Here is a 17,794-nt window from a genome sequence, read left to right on the forward strand (position 1 = left end):
ATCAGATCCATGCTGTGGAGACAAACCCACCTTACATACTGCCTTCAGACTGCACCATTTCCAACCACCAGTCCTACACGATGCAAAATAACCCGCCAAGCCTCCAACCGATCGGTCAAGAAGCCGCTGAGATCCAAAACAAGTTACAACTCCATGCACCGAGGCGTTTTTTACAGCTGATGCCCCGTACTACGGAAGTTAACGCGCGCTAGAACGAGTAACTCGAAGCCTAGAGCGCTCTAGGCCAGGGTTTCTACATCTCGACATCAGTATTGGCCCACAAAAATCGCTTCGACGATGAGCTGAACAATCGGACTAACCGATCTTGGTAGTTCAGCTCCATTCATGATGCATTGTTCGCTGGTTCCCTCTCGATATGTTGCATCAACATCACTTCTGCAAACCCCCAGACATAGACAATGAGACGAGATAAATCTCTTCCTAGGGGCCAGTCCCTCTTCCAGCTCACTCGTCCTTCCATCTCCTTCATCCCAATCTGTTGAGCATATCCCTCTGCATCATGGGCTTCTTTGACTCAATCGCCAACGCCTTCTCCCGCGATGGCATCGCCACCCGCATCCTCGAAAAGGTGCCCGTCGTCGGCTACGGCGTCGCTGGAGTTCAAGCCCTAGCCGGCAACACAGAACATGCCAAACGAGCCCTTGCCACCAGCACCAACAGTCTAATCACCACGGCCGGTGCCGTCGGTGGTATGGTTGTCGGTGGACCAGCTGGTGCCATCGCAGGTGGTGCAGCAGCATCCACCATCGGCTTGGGCACTGAGTACGCCATCAGCACCACCATCAACGACAAGGATGTAAAGGGCGATGTTGGGGAGGTCACCGTGCAGAGAGTTGTGACCGACATGGCCATCGGTGGTGTTTCTGGCTTGATTGGAGGCGGAGCTGGTGCCACTGCTGCAGGCAAGGCAGCAGGTAAAGCCGCGATTGAGGCCACGGCGTCGACGTTGGCCAAGACTGGTTTTGAGGGTGCTGCCAAGGTCATCATCACCAATGTTGGAAAGAGTGCGGCGGGAGCTGTCACAACCGGTAGTTTGGCATCGCTTGTTCAGGGTGCTAGCAAGTAAGTTTGTGTCTCTTGCGATCTTATTGGTCACACCTCTAACTCATGGGCTTAGAAACGTCTTCAACAACACCCCCAACGTCAAGGAACCCGAGCCCAAGCCACCCAAAGTGAGAAAGGTGACGCAGAACCAAGACGCCAGGGCCAAGGATTTGATCCAGGACCTCAAGGCCTTTGTCCTCCAGTACCCTCTCTACTGGCTCAACGACGCCTACGCGCAAGTCCATCTCTACTGGGATCCCGTTGTCATTGCCGGCTTGCCTTGGGACCCAGCGAATCAAGCTGTGCAGGGACAGTATCAGGCCTTTCAGCAGAAGAAGACAGGGAACCCAGCGTTGAACGAGAAGCCGTTAAGTCAAAAGATCTATGAGGAGCTCAAGCAGATTGTTGATGACCACAACAATGGAGTACAGCTTGGGGGGAACAAGCAGAAGATTCTGGACATGATTATCAAGAAGGAGCCTGGGGGATTTAATGCAGTTTGGGGTGAGGTTGAGTCGGAGATGAATCTGAGGAATCTGAGGCTGCAGAGCTTCAGCGAGCTGATGATTTTGGAGGTTGAGTTTATGGATTAAGTGTGGAACGAACGGATGAATTTGCCGGGCGGGCGAGTTTCAAGGTTTGGGATTGTGTTGGCATATCGTAATATGTATGATAGAAGCAGATGGAAGAAGGCCGTGGTGCGGTGACTTGCTCGGAAACTGTTGATTATACGTCCTTTGGGTGTCAATATCCAACTGCAAATAAACAAGAGAATTAGACTTTCTGGCTCAATAGCGATGACCTTGTAATTCACTTGGGCAGATACCAGAAAGAGGTGCGTTGACATACTTTGAGGTGGAAGAGGAGTACACCCACTTCAGGTTCGAAGGACACTCTTGGAGAGGGAATGATGGGGCAGCATATTCATGGTTGTGAGGTGTGTGTCAGGAGATTGATGCAATCATGCGTGTTTTAACCAGACGTAAGTCTTGAAGGAGCTGTCACGGAGTGATGTTTAATGGCCACCTACCTTATACAGATACAAGTCACAGTAGAGTCAGGGCTGGCTGGGGATTAGCTTTACAGGTGGATTATGTGCTTTTATGCTCGTACATGAAATGATTGAAGGCTATCCAAGTGACTGTACCAACCCCTTTCAACACAAGTCCGTCACCACCTCGAATCCTCTCCATGTCTCTCATCCTTCATGGAAACTCGTTATCCATCCAGGTCTTGAAGTTGGCGCACATTTCGTCCGTCCAGAGGGGGTGCGCCGGGTCTGGGTTCTGCTGAGTCCAGGGGGGCATTTGCTTCGGCATAGACTTGTTCTTCACACGCACATAGATCTTGGTGGCGTTGTCAGCCACGTCATCCTTGTTGCTCAGATCGAAGCCACCAGCGTTGAGCATGCAATCCACGTCGCTCGGGAGGAAGTAATCCTTGATGGTGCCTTCCCAGGTAACAGGAGCGGCGGTCGCTGTTGGCTCAGCTTGGGGCTCGCTGGTAGGTGTCAGCCATGGTGCTTGTTGATGAGACGTGCAAATCAGATCGAACTTACACTGGGGGGTTTGTCTCTGGGTTTGTTTCTGAGGCCATGATGCTTTGGATGAGGGCTTTTTGGAATGATAGCTGTTGATGGGGATGTGTTCTTTGTCTCGGTGTGTGGAGAGATTCAAGTCTGAGAAATCTGAGAAGCTTCCCTGGTAAAATAGTTGTGGCTGTCTGCACTTTAGTCATAAAATGTTGAGATATGTTCATGTTCCGGAGTCAATGCCCCGAGTATCCTTGCTGGATTAGAGTGAACTGAGGCTGGCTGAGAGAGAATGGTCTGAGAACATTTCAGCGTGCAGCGAAGGCCTAGATTCCTCTGGGCACTGTTGGTCTGGAAGTTGACGCTAAAAGTTGATGTCGGCACACGATAGTAGAAGTCCACAGAGACATGATAGGGCGCTGCATGGCATATTGGGCGGGGTGAAGCGAAAAAGGCATAGCATCTTGTCTTGTGTCTAGCTAAGTGTCGGGACGGGCCACTCCCGTGACTGGTGAGTTGACGGATTTGGTTAACACCCGAGTTTTTGGCAATAGTTATCGGGAGCCGTAAACTGCTTTCGTCAGCGGTAATGCCCCCTCTCTCAGTGGCTGTCGTGAGACAAGCTGAACATGCAGGGCCGCCCAATCAGAGCTTGACTGGGCATCATACCGACACCAGCAAAGAGCATCTAGACTGCATGTGCTCAATTTTTGTTAATTGAGCCGGATTGAAGCGGGCTTTCTCATCATTGTGATGGTGACATGAATGTACAGGAACCAACAAAAATAGGTACCTAAGTACCTATGGTATCCAAAGACAGAGTCTGTTGAAGGTGGGTATCAAGACTTTGAAGACACGGGAATTCTTGTTCTCCTCAAAGTACATAGTGAAGATCATATATCCCCACTTTGCCGAGATATCGGCTGGAAAAATCAATGCGCTCCTCCTTGTCGTGCCTGCCTGCCGGCTGGGTCTTGGGCCAGACGTAGCCGTACAGCTTGGATTGACGCTCGCATCGGGGGCAGTTGGCTCTGGTAAAGTAGGCGTCTTTTTGGACAAATGCTGGATGGCTGAAAACTCGTACGACCTTTGAGGTACTGGGGAGACGGCCTCGGGAAGTTGCTGCACATAGATTTCAGCCGTGGACTGGTCGTTCTTCAGAATTTCAATCGCCTGCTTGATGGGTGTTGGGTTGGGTGAAAGAATGAGCCCATCTGCCAAGTCTGAAGCGGGTGTCGGGACATGAGTGAGATCTGCACTCCCAGCTTCGGATGCAAGGGGGGCTGCGTAAAAGTTCCGATTCCGAGCTGCCTCTTGAAATTGGCGAACCGATTGTTGTAGGTCCCAAGTCAAAAGGCATATCTTTGAGTCGCTTCGCCTGGGTAATGGGCGGCGGGGTAGCGATGGCTCCCGCAAGTCTTTTTCGAACCTGGCCCGACTGCACTCTGTTGTAGCCTGTGATTAGACAACTCAGTATTCCTGTGTCCGAATTTCATGTCCTATTTGCTTCAAACAAATGCTTTTCCGCGCTATGTAAGCAAATACAGCCATGTTGCGAGAGCTCCCGGGCGAGCAGCTGCCCGAAGCTATCACCGAGCTTTCAACCTATTGTCTCTTTCAGAGGTTCGGATCAGGGGTTCGTCACACTGCCCAATGTTTGGAAAGTAAAACAAGCAACACGCTACTGGCGGTAACAGCAGCCTATTACTCACAAGTTGAAGAGTACGGATCGAACCAGAGCAACCAGCTGCTAACTCAACAAACCGAAGACAGCGCGGAGGAAACAGGTGCGCCCGTAGCAGTCGCCCCAACAGCGCCGGAGAACTCCTCTGTGCAGGGACCCCTCGAAATTTTACCAGGAAACGGAGCAGAGGACGCAGCTGGGACTGGAAGGTCTGATCAGTTGAAGTCCCCAGAACCCTTGAGCGTCCTCCTGACGCCTTGCCATACACCACCTCACGCAGCGTTGTTGATCGGGACACCAACCCTAGGCACCAAACTATCTAAAGTAGTAGCCCGGGATAAGAGTTACTTTTAAACCCTTGATTAGATTTATAATAGCGGCCTCTTTAGTAGGAGGTGTGCTCAGGGTGTACAAATTATGTGCATAGGGTATGCACAGGATATACCCCAGGTATATAATACCTGTGCAAGTCACGTGCCACTTTTGTTATAAGATGTCGAGATTCGGAACTTATTATATTAACTATAGTGATGAGGTATTAGGAAATTTGCATGCCAGTCCATCTGATGCCTTCTATCCAGTCGTCAATATTCCCCAGTTTGAGGATTTTGCAACCAAGCGTTTGGAAGGAATGGCGGGCGACAAGACAATGAGAAGGAGCCTGTCTTTGGCTCTGCCGAGAACTTGCACGACTGGATTCATGGAGTGTACGGTAGCGACGATGTCCAGACAACCATTGGAGACAAGAACCTCTTTCCTGTAGGTCACATGTCCAATGTTCCTGTCGCTGCTTTTGATACCATTTTCTGACCACACCATTGCAATGTGGACCGCATGATGGCCATATGGGAGGTCTTGCATAGCAGCAGTGAGTCCAACTGGTTTGACGGGACGGACACTCGTGACTAAGACTCTGGTAACTGGATCATTGATCAGAACCACCTAGATTTGCCCACGGACCCTCTCAGGCCCTTCCACAAGGATGAAGTTGGCACCTCTTGGATGTCGAACAACCTCAGGGAGACATCGCCACTCGGCTACACCTAACCCCAACTCGAAAAGTGGAAGTATGTGAACAACAAGGAAGAGCGGGATGCTGAAGCCCACAAGGCAGCCCTCACTGTGTACCTCAAACAGTATCACAACGCAGCCGCCAAAGATGCGTTCAAGGCAGTCAACACCGCCGACCCCGGTGAAGAGGAGAGCGGCAAGCCCAACCTTCACCAGCTGGAACTGAGAGGACCCGATTTCACCCAAGACCGTGATCTTATCGGCGTCGACGATTACGTCGTCAACGTTGTCTACAACCGCTTTGCCCTAGGAGGTCGCCCTTACACCATCCATTTCTTCGTCGGCAAGGTCCCAGATCAGTTGCCCTACACCTTTCGACGCCCCCAAGGGCTCGCTCGTCGGCCAGGTGTACACCTTTTCGTCGCCAGCCGACCAGCTAGGTATTGAAGCCGAGGTTGGCTGTGGCAATTGCCGCAGCCAGGAGGCTGCTCGGGTCATGTCTTCTGGTACCGTCGTGCTCACCAACGCCCTCATCACGCGCTAGAAGAACCAGCTCAAGCATACCCCGCGCAAGCGATTCCTCACATTCCCCGAGTCTGGAGGAGATGGAACGAGAATGCTCAGGTTCCGGACGTCCTTGCAGACATGAAGCCCGAGAACGTGGTGCCTTTCCTCCATGCGAATCTCCGCTGGCGCGGTTTTATGACTACAAGGGAGCGACCGAGGTCACGGTGGGTCACCCGCAGGGTGCTTCTCCTGAGGATCACCTCTACCCGCCCGGTTGTGAGTATAGTGCTCCAATGATGCAGATATGTATGGTGGTGGTCTCATCCTCTTTCTTTTGGTTTCTTTGGGGTTGGTCTTGTTCCCAACCAGGTTTCTGTCCAGTGATAGGGTTTACTTGGTGCTTGCCTGGCCAGTCGGCCTTTGCCTTCCGATCCAACCCTGATAGGTACACACCTACTTATGAATTATGAATAAATAAAATGACTTTTACGGCTGACATGTCCTTATGATACTCACAGTTACTGCATCTTATCTCTGTTGGGCAACAGCCTTTTGGTTCAAATGAGGGAGAGCCACACCCAGAACCACAACTCTACACTGGGCTCAATTTTGAACCCGAAAACCCGAAAGATCCAAACAAGGAGAGAAGTTGGTGACTCTCCCGAGGAGAATCGAGTGTTATCGACTACTCGCTCTAGACCACCTCAGCCGGGAGGACCTCCCCAAATTATCACGAGCACAATGTGACCAGACCCAATATCACCCAGCTCCTTGATAGTGCGACACGCCGACAATCGGATTCCGACTCATGCATGGCCGGACGCGAGGTCTAGAATTGGGTAGAGTCCAATTCCGTTTCCAATAGTTAAGGATTCTGCTACAGCTACGCTAACCGTTTTGGCCTTGGCCGCCCGTTCTGGCTGGCTGAATGTACGGCGGGAGCAGGGCTGACAAACGCACATGGCTAGCTCACGGGGTTCAGCTGGTTGTTTGGGTCATGGCTGATCCCCTTGATGGGCGCGTAAGTCAACACCGTCGACATGCACGGTGCGCCTCAGGGACATGATGGAGATATCAGAGGCGACATGAAATGACCAGCCACATTCTTTTATATGATCTTTCGCCCGGCTCCCGCTGTCACGATCGAGCTCTTAGCAAGATCACAACATTGAACGCAGCACAACTTGACCACAATGGGGAGTTTCTGGGTGCTTGTCGCCCGTCTCCTTGGGGTCACGACTCTATCAGCCTATGAGGGACTGGACCGCTCTCAATCACCTTTGCAGCTCACAGATTCACATTCGCACGTTGAGACCAGCTTGGTATCTACCGCAGCCAAAGATCCTCTCCACTTCAGACCACCAGGCCACCGACAAGACAAAGGTGATGGTTTCGACTTCAAATGCGACTACCGCAAAATGGTTGGATGGGAAAAATGCTCGACTCCTGAAGATCGCTCATGCTGGCTCGTCAACAAGAAGACAGGAGAAAGATTCGACATCAACACCGACTATGAGAATTATTATCCAACCGGTACAACACGCGAGTACTTCATCACTGTCGACAAGTCGAACATCACCGCCGACGGCTACACATTTTATGGAGCGACAGTTTTCAATGAAACGTACCCAGGGCCTTGGATCCAAGCATGCTGGGGCGATACTGTCAAGGTCCATGTCCGTAATCTCAATCCGGACCGCGGTACCAGCATTCATTGGCACGGCATTAGGCAGCTCAACACCATGCACATGGACGGTGTGAATGGAATCACCCAGTGCCCCATCGCACCAGGGAGCACTTTCACCTATGAGTGGAAGGTGATGCAATATGGCTCCTCATGGTATCACTCCCATTACAGTGAACAGTATGGTGACGGGGCAGTCGGACCAATTGTACGCAACCTTTTCACTCAAAGTACATCTGGGTATATCACTGACGACTGATGGCAGACTCTTCATGGCCCGAGCAGCGCCCCCTATGATGAGGCGGCAGACATCCCGCTCCTGATGACAGACTGGAGACATGGCAGTCTATTTCCAGTTGGAAACATGCTCGAGGAAAGATGGATCCAGAGCATCTTGCTGAACGGGATTGGGAACGTGACCAAATTTGGGGCAAGGAAAGTTCAAAACACGAGTAAGATTCCGAAGCCTTACACTCTTACGTTCACAGCGGACAAAGTGTATGAGGATGAGCCGCCCGAGCTCGAGGTTCCGAACTCACGTCCCAAACGATACCTGCTGCGACTCATCAACACCTCGATTGGATCCACTTTTATCTTCTCCATCGACAACCACCTGCTTTCCATTGTCAGTGCTGACTTCGTTCCCATTTACCCCTACCTCAACTCGTCGATCCTGGTTGGAATCGGCCAACGATACAATGTTATTGTCGAAGCAAATCCAAGGAACAACACCAAACAGCCCCTTGACAGCAACGAAAACTACTGGATCAGAACGTGGGTCGCCCCGAACTGCGGTGCTGGTGTGGTCATCAACAAGGACAGCAAGGAGACATACATGCAAACGGGTATTCTGCGTTACAACAAGAGCAGTACGGAGGATCCAGAATCAAAACCATGGACAGATATTTCCATGGCCTGCTCGGATGAGACTGCCACCAGCTTGAGGCCCGTGCTGCCCTGGGTTGTTGAGGATCCGATCAATGTCATGTCAACAGAAAGCAAGATTCAGCACATGGCTGTGATCAGCGGCCCGCCGGCTGATCCGATTCCGAGTTTCCCCCAGGCCTCCTATTCTTTCAGAAACGTATCAGGGGGTATCAATGGCCCCAATCCACTCCAGATCAACTTCAGCGACCCAGTGTTCCTCAACCTGGACAACGACGAGCCGTTCAAGAACAAGCTCTGGGAAATCTACCCCGAAGGACGCCCCAACCAAACCGACTGGGTATGGCTAGCCATCACCGTGGACTATTCTCCTGATGGAGATACCAGTGCCCATCCGATTCACCTGCACGGACATGACTTTGCTATCCTCCAACAGGCCGAAAAAACCACCTACGTCCCTGAGAACATCCATCTGAACCTCATCAACCCGCCTCGTCGTGATGTGGTGCTGATGCCTAAGAGCGGCTTCATCATCATTGCCTTCAAGGCTGACAATCCGGGCGCGTGGCTCCTTCATTGCCATATCGCCAGTCATGCCTCCCAAGGTCTGGCCCTGCAGATTCTGGAACGTCAGGCCGATGCTGCTGCCAGGTGGCCGAAGGCGAGTCCCGCTGCGCAGACTGCCGCCACGCTGTGCAGCAGTTGGGACTCTTGGGTTGCTGCGTCTTACACGTCCACGCCGACGCCTTTGCCTGATGATTCCGGAATTTGATCCACCATCTATCAACATACGGATCAAGAAGTCAAGGTTGGAAATTATTTTGGATTGTTCGTCAGTAACTTAGGTCTCTTCTGTGTATGATTAGCAACAGGATCAGTGACTTCGTTGGCAATTCTAATACGTGGTTTTTTCTGCAATTTGTCTTCGTTCGGGGAGTGATGGGCTGTTTCTGGTAATTGCGCAATTACAGTTTTGACAAACAGGTTGGGGTATATGAATGAAGAGTTGGACTGTAGTGGTTTGAGTATTCCGCAGTTAATCCCTATATGTCTAGGTTACGAGAAGTCACCTGCAGTGTCGGCCGGCACCCCCTAGGTTCGAATCCACAGAAAAGCTTTTCCTTCTTCTTTTTTGTTATCGGAGTTTCCGAGTTGAAGCAGAAATCTGTTTCAACCAAGACCAGTAGATGCACAGCCGTTTAGATGAACAGAAATCCGAGATCATGACATTGACTGGGAGAATGGGTAAGCGTTTGTTTGTTTTACCTTCACCTGCCCGCTGCTTGCTGTGTGGGTTTTGCATCATCTGATCAGCTGCATTGCCATTTCGTCAGCTTCCTGCAGCCTCATTGCAAGCATTTCATTTCAGCCATGCCAAACAAACTGTGCATGGGCCATAAGAGAGTCAAATAGCTGCAGCTCACCTCACAATAACGCAGCAAATCTTTCAAAAATGACGGTCTTTGTCCGAGTCGAAGTGGGGTTTGGGTGGTCGGATCGCGTCCAGACCCCATGCATTTCGCGCCCGTGACGTTGCGAAGAGGGTCAGCATGACGACACATTCACAATGATGAAGGGGGGAAATGGAGGGGATATTAAAATGAACTTTCAGTGGTAAGGTCGCCTTTTGTTCCTTCATCGCTCGAACTCATCTTCCACCCACCTCTGCAGACGAAACCTCCATCCATCAACCAACACAATGAGCAGCCACCACGAGAAAGCCCCCCAGAAGAAGGGTTCCACTCAGCCTCACAAGCACCACGAGCATCATGAGACAGGGTATACAGATGAAGCGGCTGTCGAGTGTCACGATTTGATCGATCGTGCCGAGGAAGAGGCCCACGTATGTTGGCTCTTTTGTTAGAATCCGAGACATGGCTAACAGCAGCCCCAAAGCTCCACGAGCCCGGATCCATGTACGAGCCAACAACTCACCCCGAGAAGGTCCACCTGGCGAATACTAGCTCTTCGGGAAAGAAGAGCTCCTCGTCAAGCATGCCGTCCTCGGGCAGCAAAATGAAGAAGTCCGGTTTGGAAGGATCTAGCAGCAGCACAAAGGAGAGCATGAAAGAAGGCATGGGGTCGATGAAGGAGAGCATGAAGGAGGGTATGGGCTCCATGAAGGATACCATGAAGGATACCATGGGCAAGAAGAAATAGATTGGGCACATTCCATTCTCACGGGAACTTGCGGAGGTTTGGACATGGTCAAAGTGAATTACCCAATGCCAATCGAATCTATTCCCTCTTGCTGTTATCAATTTATGAAGACACTTGTCATACCTGCTCACGTAATCTACACCATCCACTATACCAATGTGAGGGTCGTTTTGTAGTTTTCGTCCGTGATCTCATCAAGAAAATCGTCAAAATTCCAAAACTCGAGCTCCTCCTCTTCCTCCTCAGAATCGGGCTGTGGGTCAGATTCGGTGACCCTCACGGACCCAATTCTTTCCCACGTCTTTAGGTCACTTGGACACTGTGCCAGAATGAGAAACTCAATAGCCCTGTTTGCTTCATCCACACCCAAGCAGAGCGCTAGCACAGTCACCTGAGGTCTGAACTCCTCCTCTCCTGGCATCTCCCCTTCTCTGGCTCGCTGGATAGACCACTGCACTTCCCCGTCTGCGTCCGCAATCTGAACTCTGACAAGCTCGGTGTCGTGACGAACCATGGCGTACCTCCTGGCAATTCTGATGCTGCTCTTGATTCTGACGTCATATTCGAATCCCTCCACAGTATCATCACTGTCCATCAGGGTGGCCGAATGCACATATCCACTGACGGTCAAACTGGCAGCGTTGATCTCCCCAAGGGGATCTTGACCTTTCGGCTCGACAGAGTACTCCAGCACTTCGACATATCCAGTTAGATAGTCTTCGGGGTCCATGGATATCGGAGAATCTAGAGAAGCCCAGGAGAAAGAGGGCGCTCTGTAGGTGTCGGGACACGCCCAGACATCGTTCACTTCGCGAGCTACCCAGTTCAGGCTGCGAGTCAGATCTTTTATCCAGATCCCACCAACGTAAGTGGCACCAGTGGTGTTCTGGATTTCACGGGCCAGACCTGCGATCGCGGGCAGCTTGTCCTTCTGATAGGTGAGACCTCTGCGGCTATAGCCGGAGATCATTTCAGCCCAGAAAGCAAACGCATCGTCTTGCAAGGTGAGAGTGGGAGGTCGGGGACGTAGGCTGCCTCCACTGTCGGGATCAAGTGGTCCGCACTGGCAACCCATGGTGGTCTTGCAGAGCCATTGTACCTCCCTGCTGGAAAAGCCTATGAACCGGCGAGAGAGTACCTGCTCCTGAAAGCACCATCCTCTTGTTTGCACTGGATCCAAGAAGTCATCAAAGCTCCCGACACCCGGCCACGGGTTATCGCGGTCCAAACTCTGGGGATGCAAGCCACTTGTCACCCCCTCTTTCCCAACCAGCAGAAATGTTTCACCATCCTCACCAGCCAACTCCCGGGTCACCACCTGTGGATTTCTTTTCAAGTGAAGGAACCCCTCTGTCACCGTAGACGCAGACAACGCAGCGAGAGTAACCCGTGCATTCCCGTACACCTCTGCCATCCTGCCAGCTTCTTGCTCCCAATCAGCTGTGTCGTCTTGGATGATGCAGATTGCATCAATCCAGATGTACTCCATCCCCAACTGGCGTGTGACATCTATAGCGTCTTGGAGTGTCTGCGGCAGGGCTTCAAGGTCAAACCCTTCTCTCAGCTCGTCGATGTTGTCTAGGGTGGTTCTGAAGAGACCGTCCGAGCCCCAGCAGTAGCTTAAAGCGATGTATTCAACGTCGCCAATGTCGTCACTATCCATGAGTTGGAGCTGATCAGCACCTTCGGCGCAGTAGATGAGGCGTGTTGGCTGGAGATCTGAGGTGCGCTGGGAACATTCAGGGTGGTTTTCTTCACACTCTTCAAGACATCTTCTTGTGAATTCGATTGGATCCTCCGGGGTGAGTCCTGGCTGGTCACTACCTTCATCAGGATCGTAGTCTACAAAGATATTATTAGAATTAGACAATTGTTTGTTTGATGAGGAAGAGCAAATGGGAGATATACCGAGCTTGACATAAACCTGCAGGGCATACCCGCCGGAGAAGTCGAAATAGAACCGGTTCTGTCTTTCATCTAGACGCAACCATGCTTCAAGGTCGTCGGTTGAGCCTAGATCAGGGTGGATTGATGTCGCGGTGCTACAAATGAATTGACAAATCTCGCAGTCTGTGTCGGATTCCCAGACCCATTTGTATTGGCTACCGGGTGAGAACTCTGGGTCCTCTGGGATGAGGTTGCGGCAGCTGTCGCACATGGTGTTTAACTTGCCGTTGCCGGTGTGTGAGAAATGAATTACTTGGGACTTTGACTGAGGAAGAGAAGAAGAAAAACTGTCGACGATATAACTGGGGTTTGAGGGCAGTGGTCCGCGTGCGAAGGAGGTTGGGCAAACTCCGTTGGTCGTTCTTTGGCAAGTTGGGACTTTATAGGATTCATGAGGCGAGAATATCACCAACGAAAACCAGGGATTGGTGGTTGGTGACATGGCGCCATGTGTGTTGGTGCACTGATCTGGTCTCATTCTTCAACCTAAGTCATGCTGTTGGTTCTGTAGTACATGTGGTAGAATCAGGGCTGCGGCGAGGCTTGGCGATTGCATGACGTGCTCCTATCTTCCACTAGGCCTTGAACCTCATATTGCCCGGTACGGTAAGCATCGAAAGCTGTTTGCGCTTATTAGGTAGGGAGGAGCTGTCTCTGACTGACTTGCTTGAAGTTAAATATCTTCATCGAGTTCTTCGGGGATGTAAATCGAGGCTTTCAAGTATGCAACTTACGGTGTAACGCACATATTTTGGTCACGAGGAGACCTACCAATACATTATTTATTTTGGAGCTACATCAAGATTAATGGCGCTATGCAAAATAAAATCAGACCAAGGCAATGGAGGGTTGTTCGTATGTCACACTGACAGAGTTGCTTAGGCCAAGCAACGCAAGCAACGAAGCCCAATCAATCAATGACCATCGAAGCAAAAGGCCTGCGGTCATCAACGGGCTGTGGAATTCCTCAGAAAGAGTCTTGGTGGGCATTAAAAATTGTAACAACGACAGGTGCTATTTAGATGTGTATTACAGGTTACATTTTCAACAAATCGTCAGATGGCTGGCGGTCTTGAGCGTTCGTCCCAGTTAACCCATAGCATCCATGTTAGGATGGAATTACCTGCAGCGTTGGCACCGACACTGCCTAGGCTCGAACCCACATATCGTCATTTGTTTTTACCTTCTAAGTAAATGATGGGTCGGAACAGTTGTGCCAGTGGCTCTTTCCCCAAACTGGTTGTTGCTTGGAAGACGACTCCTTAGCTTGACGGAGGAAGGAACGATGGAGATATCTGCCCAAAATATTGCCCCACACACACAATAGATAGAATGTTTTTATTTTTGCCTTGTAGTTCTCGTGGCCTCGTGGTTTCTTTTTTTCTTCTTTTTTTTTTTTTTTTTTTTTTTTTTTTTTTTTTTTTTTAAATCTCTTACACGCGCCCTCTTCTCGCTCCCAAACGGCCTTCTTTTTATCCCAGCTCCCACAGCAATCTATTTGTACGGACGATCCCAGCTTAGCAGCATTCACCATGTCCGCCTCCGTCACCAAGCATGCCAAAAGCTTTGATCTCTGATCCCTTTGGCCTGGTTTTGGGGACCGCAGAGTGTGGGTGAAAAAGGAGCTTGGCGACTTTTTTGAGAGTCCGGGGTTTTTGCGCCCATGTGATAGTCAGGACACTGTGGTACTTTGGAATCTGGCGCTCGTGTTTCGGTACGTCTACTGGTTTGTTGATGTTCGGGGTAGCGAGAACACAAGTATTCAAAGGTGGTTGCCCACGCACTGGGCAACCCGCGCCTCTATGCAGGTTTGAAGGGCATGAGAGAAACTTTCTTGCCCACAGGGCTGACTATGCGATGAAAAAGAGGGTCCGGCATATACTGAAGATCTAACCGATGATCAAGAACTCCTCGAGTTGGTTGACGGCTTATCAGAGGCGGAAGACGTTGACCCATCACTTGGCGCATTATATCGACATGCCGACTGCCGCGAAAGATGGCATTTGTTCCTCCAGCATGTCAAAGACACCGGCGACCTCAGGGCTTGGGACACAGATCCTGATACGACCTTTGGGGAGACTAGCAACGATGCGGTTATGCAAAGCACGAAAGCCAATGTGAATATCGTCGATACGGATATGGACACAGAGTCTGAAGATAGCGGCTATCATTGAGGGCCCCGATGCCAACAACGGTATGAGAAATGTCCTCAGTGCCCTAGCTATGTCAGTGCAATAGGCTATAGCTACCATGACTCACTTCCAGGTCACAATACTGCGACATGGATCACGTACAACGCCGATGTTGCGAGACTCGCGGATGGGCTGGCAGAGCATCTGCCAGCTATCTTGCAACATTTCGCGGACTTCGACGCCACCGGTAATCTCCTCCCAGACATATTCACGAGGCTTCGCGTTACAGTGCGTGATGATCACGAGTTTCTGCAACGGTATGCCACCGCAGCCCAGACAGAGTTTCGGATTGAGGAGGAAGACACGGACTCGGATGACAGTCTGTTTGTTACTCAGTGAGACTTTCTCTCGTTTGTTTTCTGGTACAGAGTGCTTTCTCTTGTACCAAAAAAGGACAGTCATGCAATAACGTGACATATTGTGTTGTGTCTCTGCCGCACGTCACCTTCGTTGTTTAAGAGTTTGATGATTGCTAACTTATATGACATAGGCATCAGATTCCGCAGTTCTGGTTCGTGGTTTGTCTTTAACATGGGAAGATTACCGTTTGAGAGAAGTTCAAGTTGGAAAGCATGTCGGCAGATTGTATCATGAGGAGGATAAGGTACCTAGGTAGCTTTGATATGCATGTGGGTCTCGTGGTTACTAAGGGAGGCTTCTGATCCAATTAAAAATTACACATTTGGCTGCTGAATCGTCTGATGCCTTGTGAGTGATCAGCGAATGTTGCAAACCTAACCCAGATCAACCCCCAGGAACAGGGCAACGACAAGACTATCATGACGCGTAACCACCATTTCGCCTACCCCCACTGTCGATCCAATAGACTGACCTGGCCGTAATGGATAGATGTAGGACTGCGGCAACCGATCTACTTCAAAAATCCACAAAGTCCTTATCAACAAAGCAGTCCATGAGCTTGGCGTCTCCCGCATGCGCATGCAATTCAACCTCCAGGCATCAAGGGTGGGAAGTCACCTTACAGCTGATAGTACCGAGTCTCGTAGCTGTACCATTCCGTTTCAACACTCCATTATCGATCACCAATTCTCAAGAGTGGGATAGCTGTCACAGTGTGTGCCTTGGAGCAGTAATGTTCGCCTCCTCCAACAACGCAGCTGATAGTGGAAGGACAACATCAAAATACCAACGATATGAAGAGATGTGTAGGTTTCCCGCTCGTCAGCCAGCCCTGCCAAGGAGTAGCATAGGGCGGTGAATATTCTGGAAAGCCAGGCATCCATCAGCTTTGTAGGACTGTTTAAATTAGCAAGCTGAATACCATCGCTCGGAGCGGTCATGTCCGGTTTAAGCCAGGCAGATTCGTGTACCCTCTCGTTTTAAAACTAGAGACCAGTTTACCAAGGCGTCATTATGCGAGTCGATATTGACTATCAGAGGAAACCATCACGATGGTGGCTTACTCTTCCTAATGATGCCGCGATTCTGGAAGGGCCGCAGGCTAGATCAGTAACAAAACCGAGATCGCTTTCTAGCTGCCTGCTTGCCATGTGCTGATTGCTGCAGGCTTGACATGGCGTTTATACAAGCCCCTTCCAAGCCTTCACCATCCGAACCCCATCACGAGACATGATGGGTAATCCTCACAATGTCAGCGAGGAGGGACGGAAGAGGAAGCAATGTAATGTTACATGTCTTCCCCAAGTCCGCGTATTCCGCTGAGCTGCTGTCTCTCGCTTCTGCTGCCCATAGATTGCTTAGACGGATAGTGGATGACTGAAAGTTCTGGTGGATGTATGATGGGGTACAGCCGGGTGAAGCTCCCCGGTGGGCGCAGCTGCGTCTGATTGAAGCGCTTGTGACACATGCTTGTCGTCGAGGATGGTGCTGAATGGGGATCACCACCACCTGCTATATCCATTGAAAAAACCAAGCATGTGCACATGCCATCGTTTCGGGCCTGACGCACAGAGACCGAGACATGCTCAAACAACCCCAATTCGGAAGGGGTTTGTAAGGCTTACCACATATGAGATGCCCAGAAAGTTAAATTGTTGCTGTTGCAATATGTATATGACCGTTGGCGTCATTACACAACGGCCACATGTTGACGTTCCCTTGCCGGATTTTGATCCCTACCTCAAAGAGACAATGGCCCCTTTCACCTTCCTAGAGAGTTACTTGTTCGTTGACACATTTCTTGGCTTGAGAGATCATGGTGGTCAACCGCTTTGAGCTGCATCAGTAGGTTTCCTGGTAGAGCAGCCGTCTCACCAGTCCATCGGATGGACTCCATCCACCACTAAACAACCATCTCAATAGTGCGAGCCACACCCGTTGCAAACGGAGAGTATAGACCAGGGAGACAACACCCGAGAGAGAATCCAGAAAATAGATGCAAAATGATGCAAGAGAGATATATGGCCCTAAGCGCAGGCCTTGAATGCCGCGTGCTCTCCGCAGAACATGTCGCCGGGCATCTCGGGCACGAACCGCAACGAAACTCAGCCCGGAAAGCGGCACCATCGTCGGCAAATAATGACACGAGTTGGAGTAGGTTACATTAACCCTTTTTCTCTGGGGAAGTGCTTCCTGCCAAGAGACGGTTTGCTTGTTAGCGAGGAGAGAATTCAATTTAGCCTGGGCCGTGTCGCTGTTCACCTTCCCGCCTTTTTAGCCTGTCCACAGCTTCCAATTTTGGCATCGACGCAGTTGCAGTTGCCTGCTAGGGGTGCGCAGCAGGCGGGCTCTGACCGATAAGACGAACTGACTGGGGCTGCATGGCACACTGGCATTGCGAACCAAAAGAAAAACAAGTCGGGAAATAGGCCCACGACGACGACGGCTTGGCTCTGTCTTGGCTGCTTTCCATCCCACGCCCGCCATATTCTTTTGACGTTGGAGGGGGAGGTCCTCATCGTGGTCGGTTTCGTCCCAAGGGTTCGGTGCCCGCTCGGGAGAATCTGGTGATCGCGATGGTGGGCGGGCGTCGGCGGGCTGGCTGCTGGCTGCTGGCTGCTGGCTGCTGGCTGGACCTGGTGAGCGGGATGTGGGAATAGAAGTTGGCTCCGATAATTTCTCCAGTAAGTACTCCGTACACACCAAACTAAAGTTGCTCGTCTCGCTACGCTTAACCACCGAATACCCTTTTCTGCCGAAAGAGCACA

The 17,794-nt window shown here is 50.9% G+C and overlaps 5 protein-coding genes across 5 annotated transcripts; 3 read left to right on the forward strand and 2 right to left on the reverse strand.

The window, feature by feature from the left end:
- The first annotated feature begins 75 nt into the window (after positions 1-75).
- On the forward strand, positions 76-1,857 carry QC763_116455 (uncharacterized protein). Its single transcript, XM_062908216.1, has 2 exons — positions 76-1,083; positions 1,139-1,857. Exons 1-2 carry the CDS (start codon positions 521-523, stop codon positions 1,656-1,658), a joined length of 1,083 nt encoding a protein of 360 aa, XP_062771274.1. The 5' UTR covers positions 76-520; the 3' UTR covers positions 1,659-1,857.
- Positions 1,858-2,134: 277 nt separating this feature from the next.
- Positions 2,135-3,324, reverse strand: QC763_116458 (uncharacterized protein). Its single transcript, XM_062908217.1, has 2 exons — positions 2,624-3,324; positions 2,135-2,565 (listed from the first exon to the last, which is right to left on the reverse strand). Exons 1-2 carry the CDS (start codon positions 2,821-2,823, stop codon positions 2,271-2,273), a joined length of 495 nt encoding a protein of 164 aa, XP_062771275.1. The 5' UTR covers positions 2,824-3,324; the 3' UTR covers positions 2,135-2,270.
- A 3,667-nt stretch (positions 3,325-6,991) lies between these two features.
- On the forward strand, positions 6,992-9,139 carry QC763_0019330 (uncharacterized protein; the record flags this gene model as incomplete). The annotated part of the gene is made up of 2 exons (XM_062905373.1): positions 6,992-7,690; positions 7,748-9,139. The coding sequence occupies 2 exons, from the start codon at positions 6,992-6,994 to the stop codon at positions 9,137-9,139; spliced, it is 2,091 nt and encodes a 696-aa protein (XP_062771276.1).
- Positions 9,140-9,700: 561 nt separating this feature from the next.
- QC763_116480 (uncharacterized protein) lies at positions 9,701-10,662 on the forward strand. Its single transcript, XM_062908218.1, has 2 exons — positions 9,701-10,210; positions 10,264-10,662. Exons 1-2 carry the CDS (start codon positions 10,067-10,069, stop codon positions 10,525-10,527), a joined length of 408 nt encoding a protein of 135 aa, XP_062771277.1. The 5' UTR covers positions 9,701-10,066; the 3' UTR covers positions 10,528-10,662.
- Positions 10,663-10,675: 13 nt separating this feature from the next.
- QC763_116490 (uncharacterized protein) lies at positions 10,676-12,952 on the reverse strand (the record flags this gene model as incomplete). Its single annotated transcript, XM_062908219.1, has 1 exon — positions 10,676-12,952. One exon carries the CDS (start codon positions 12,950-12,952, stop codon positions 10,676-10,678), a length of 2,277 nt encoding a protein of 758 aa, XP_062771278.1.
- Between the last annotated feature and the right edge of the window lie 4,842 nt (positions 12,953-17,794).

The sequence above is a fragment of the Podospora pseudopauciseta genome, chromosome 1 (genome assembly GCF_035222475.1).
Source record: "Podospora pseudopauciseta strain CBS 411.78 chromosome 1, whole genome shotgun sequence".
In the NCBI taxonomy this organism is placed as follows: Eukaryota; Fungi; Ascomycota; class Sordariomycetes; order Sordariales; family Podosporaceae; genus Podospora; species Podospora pseudopauciseta.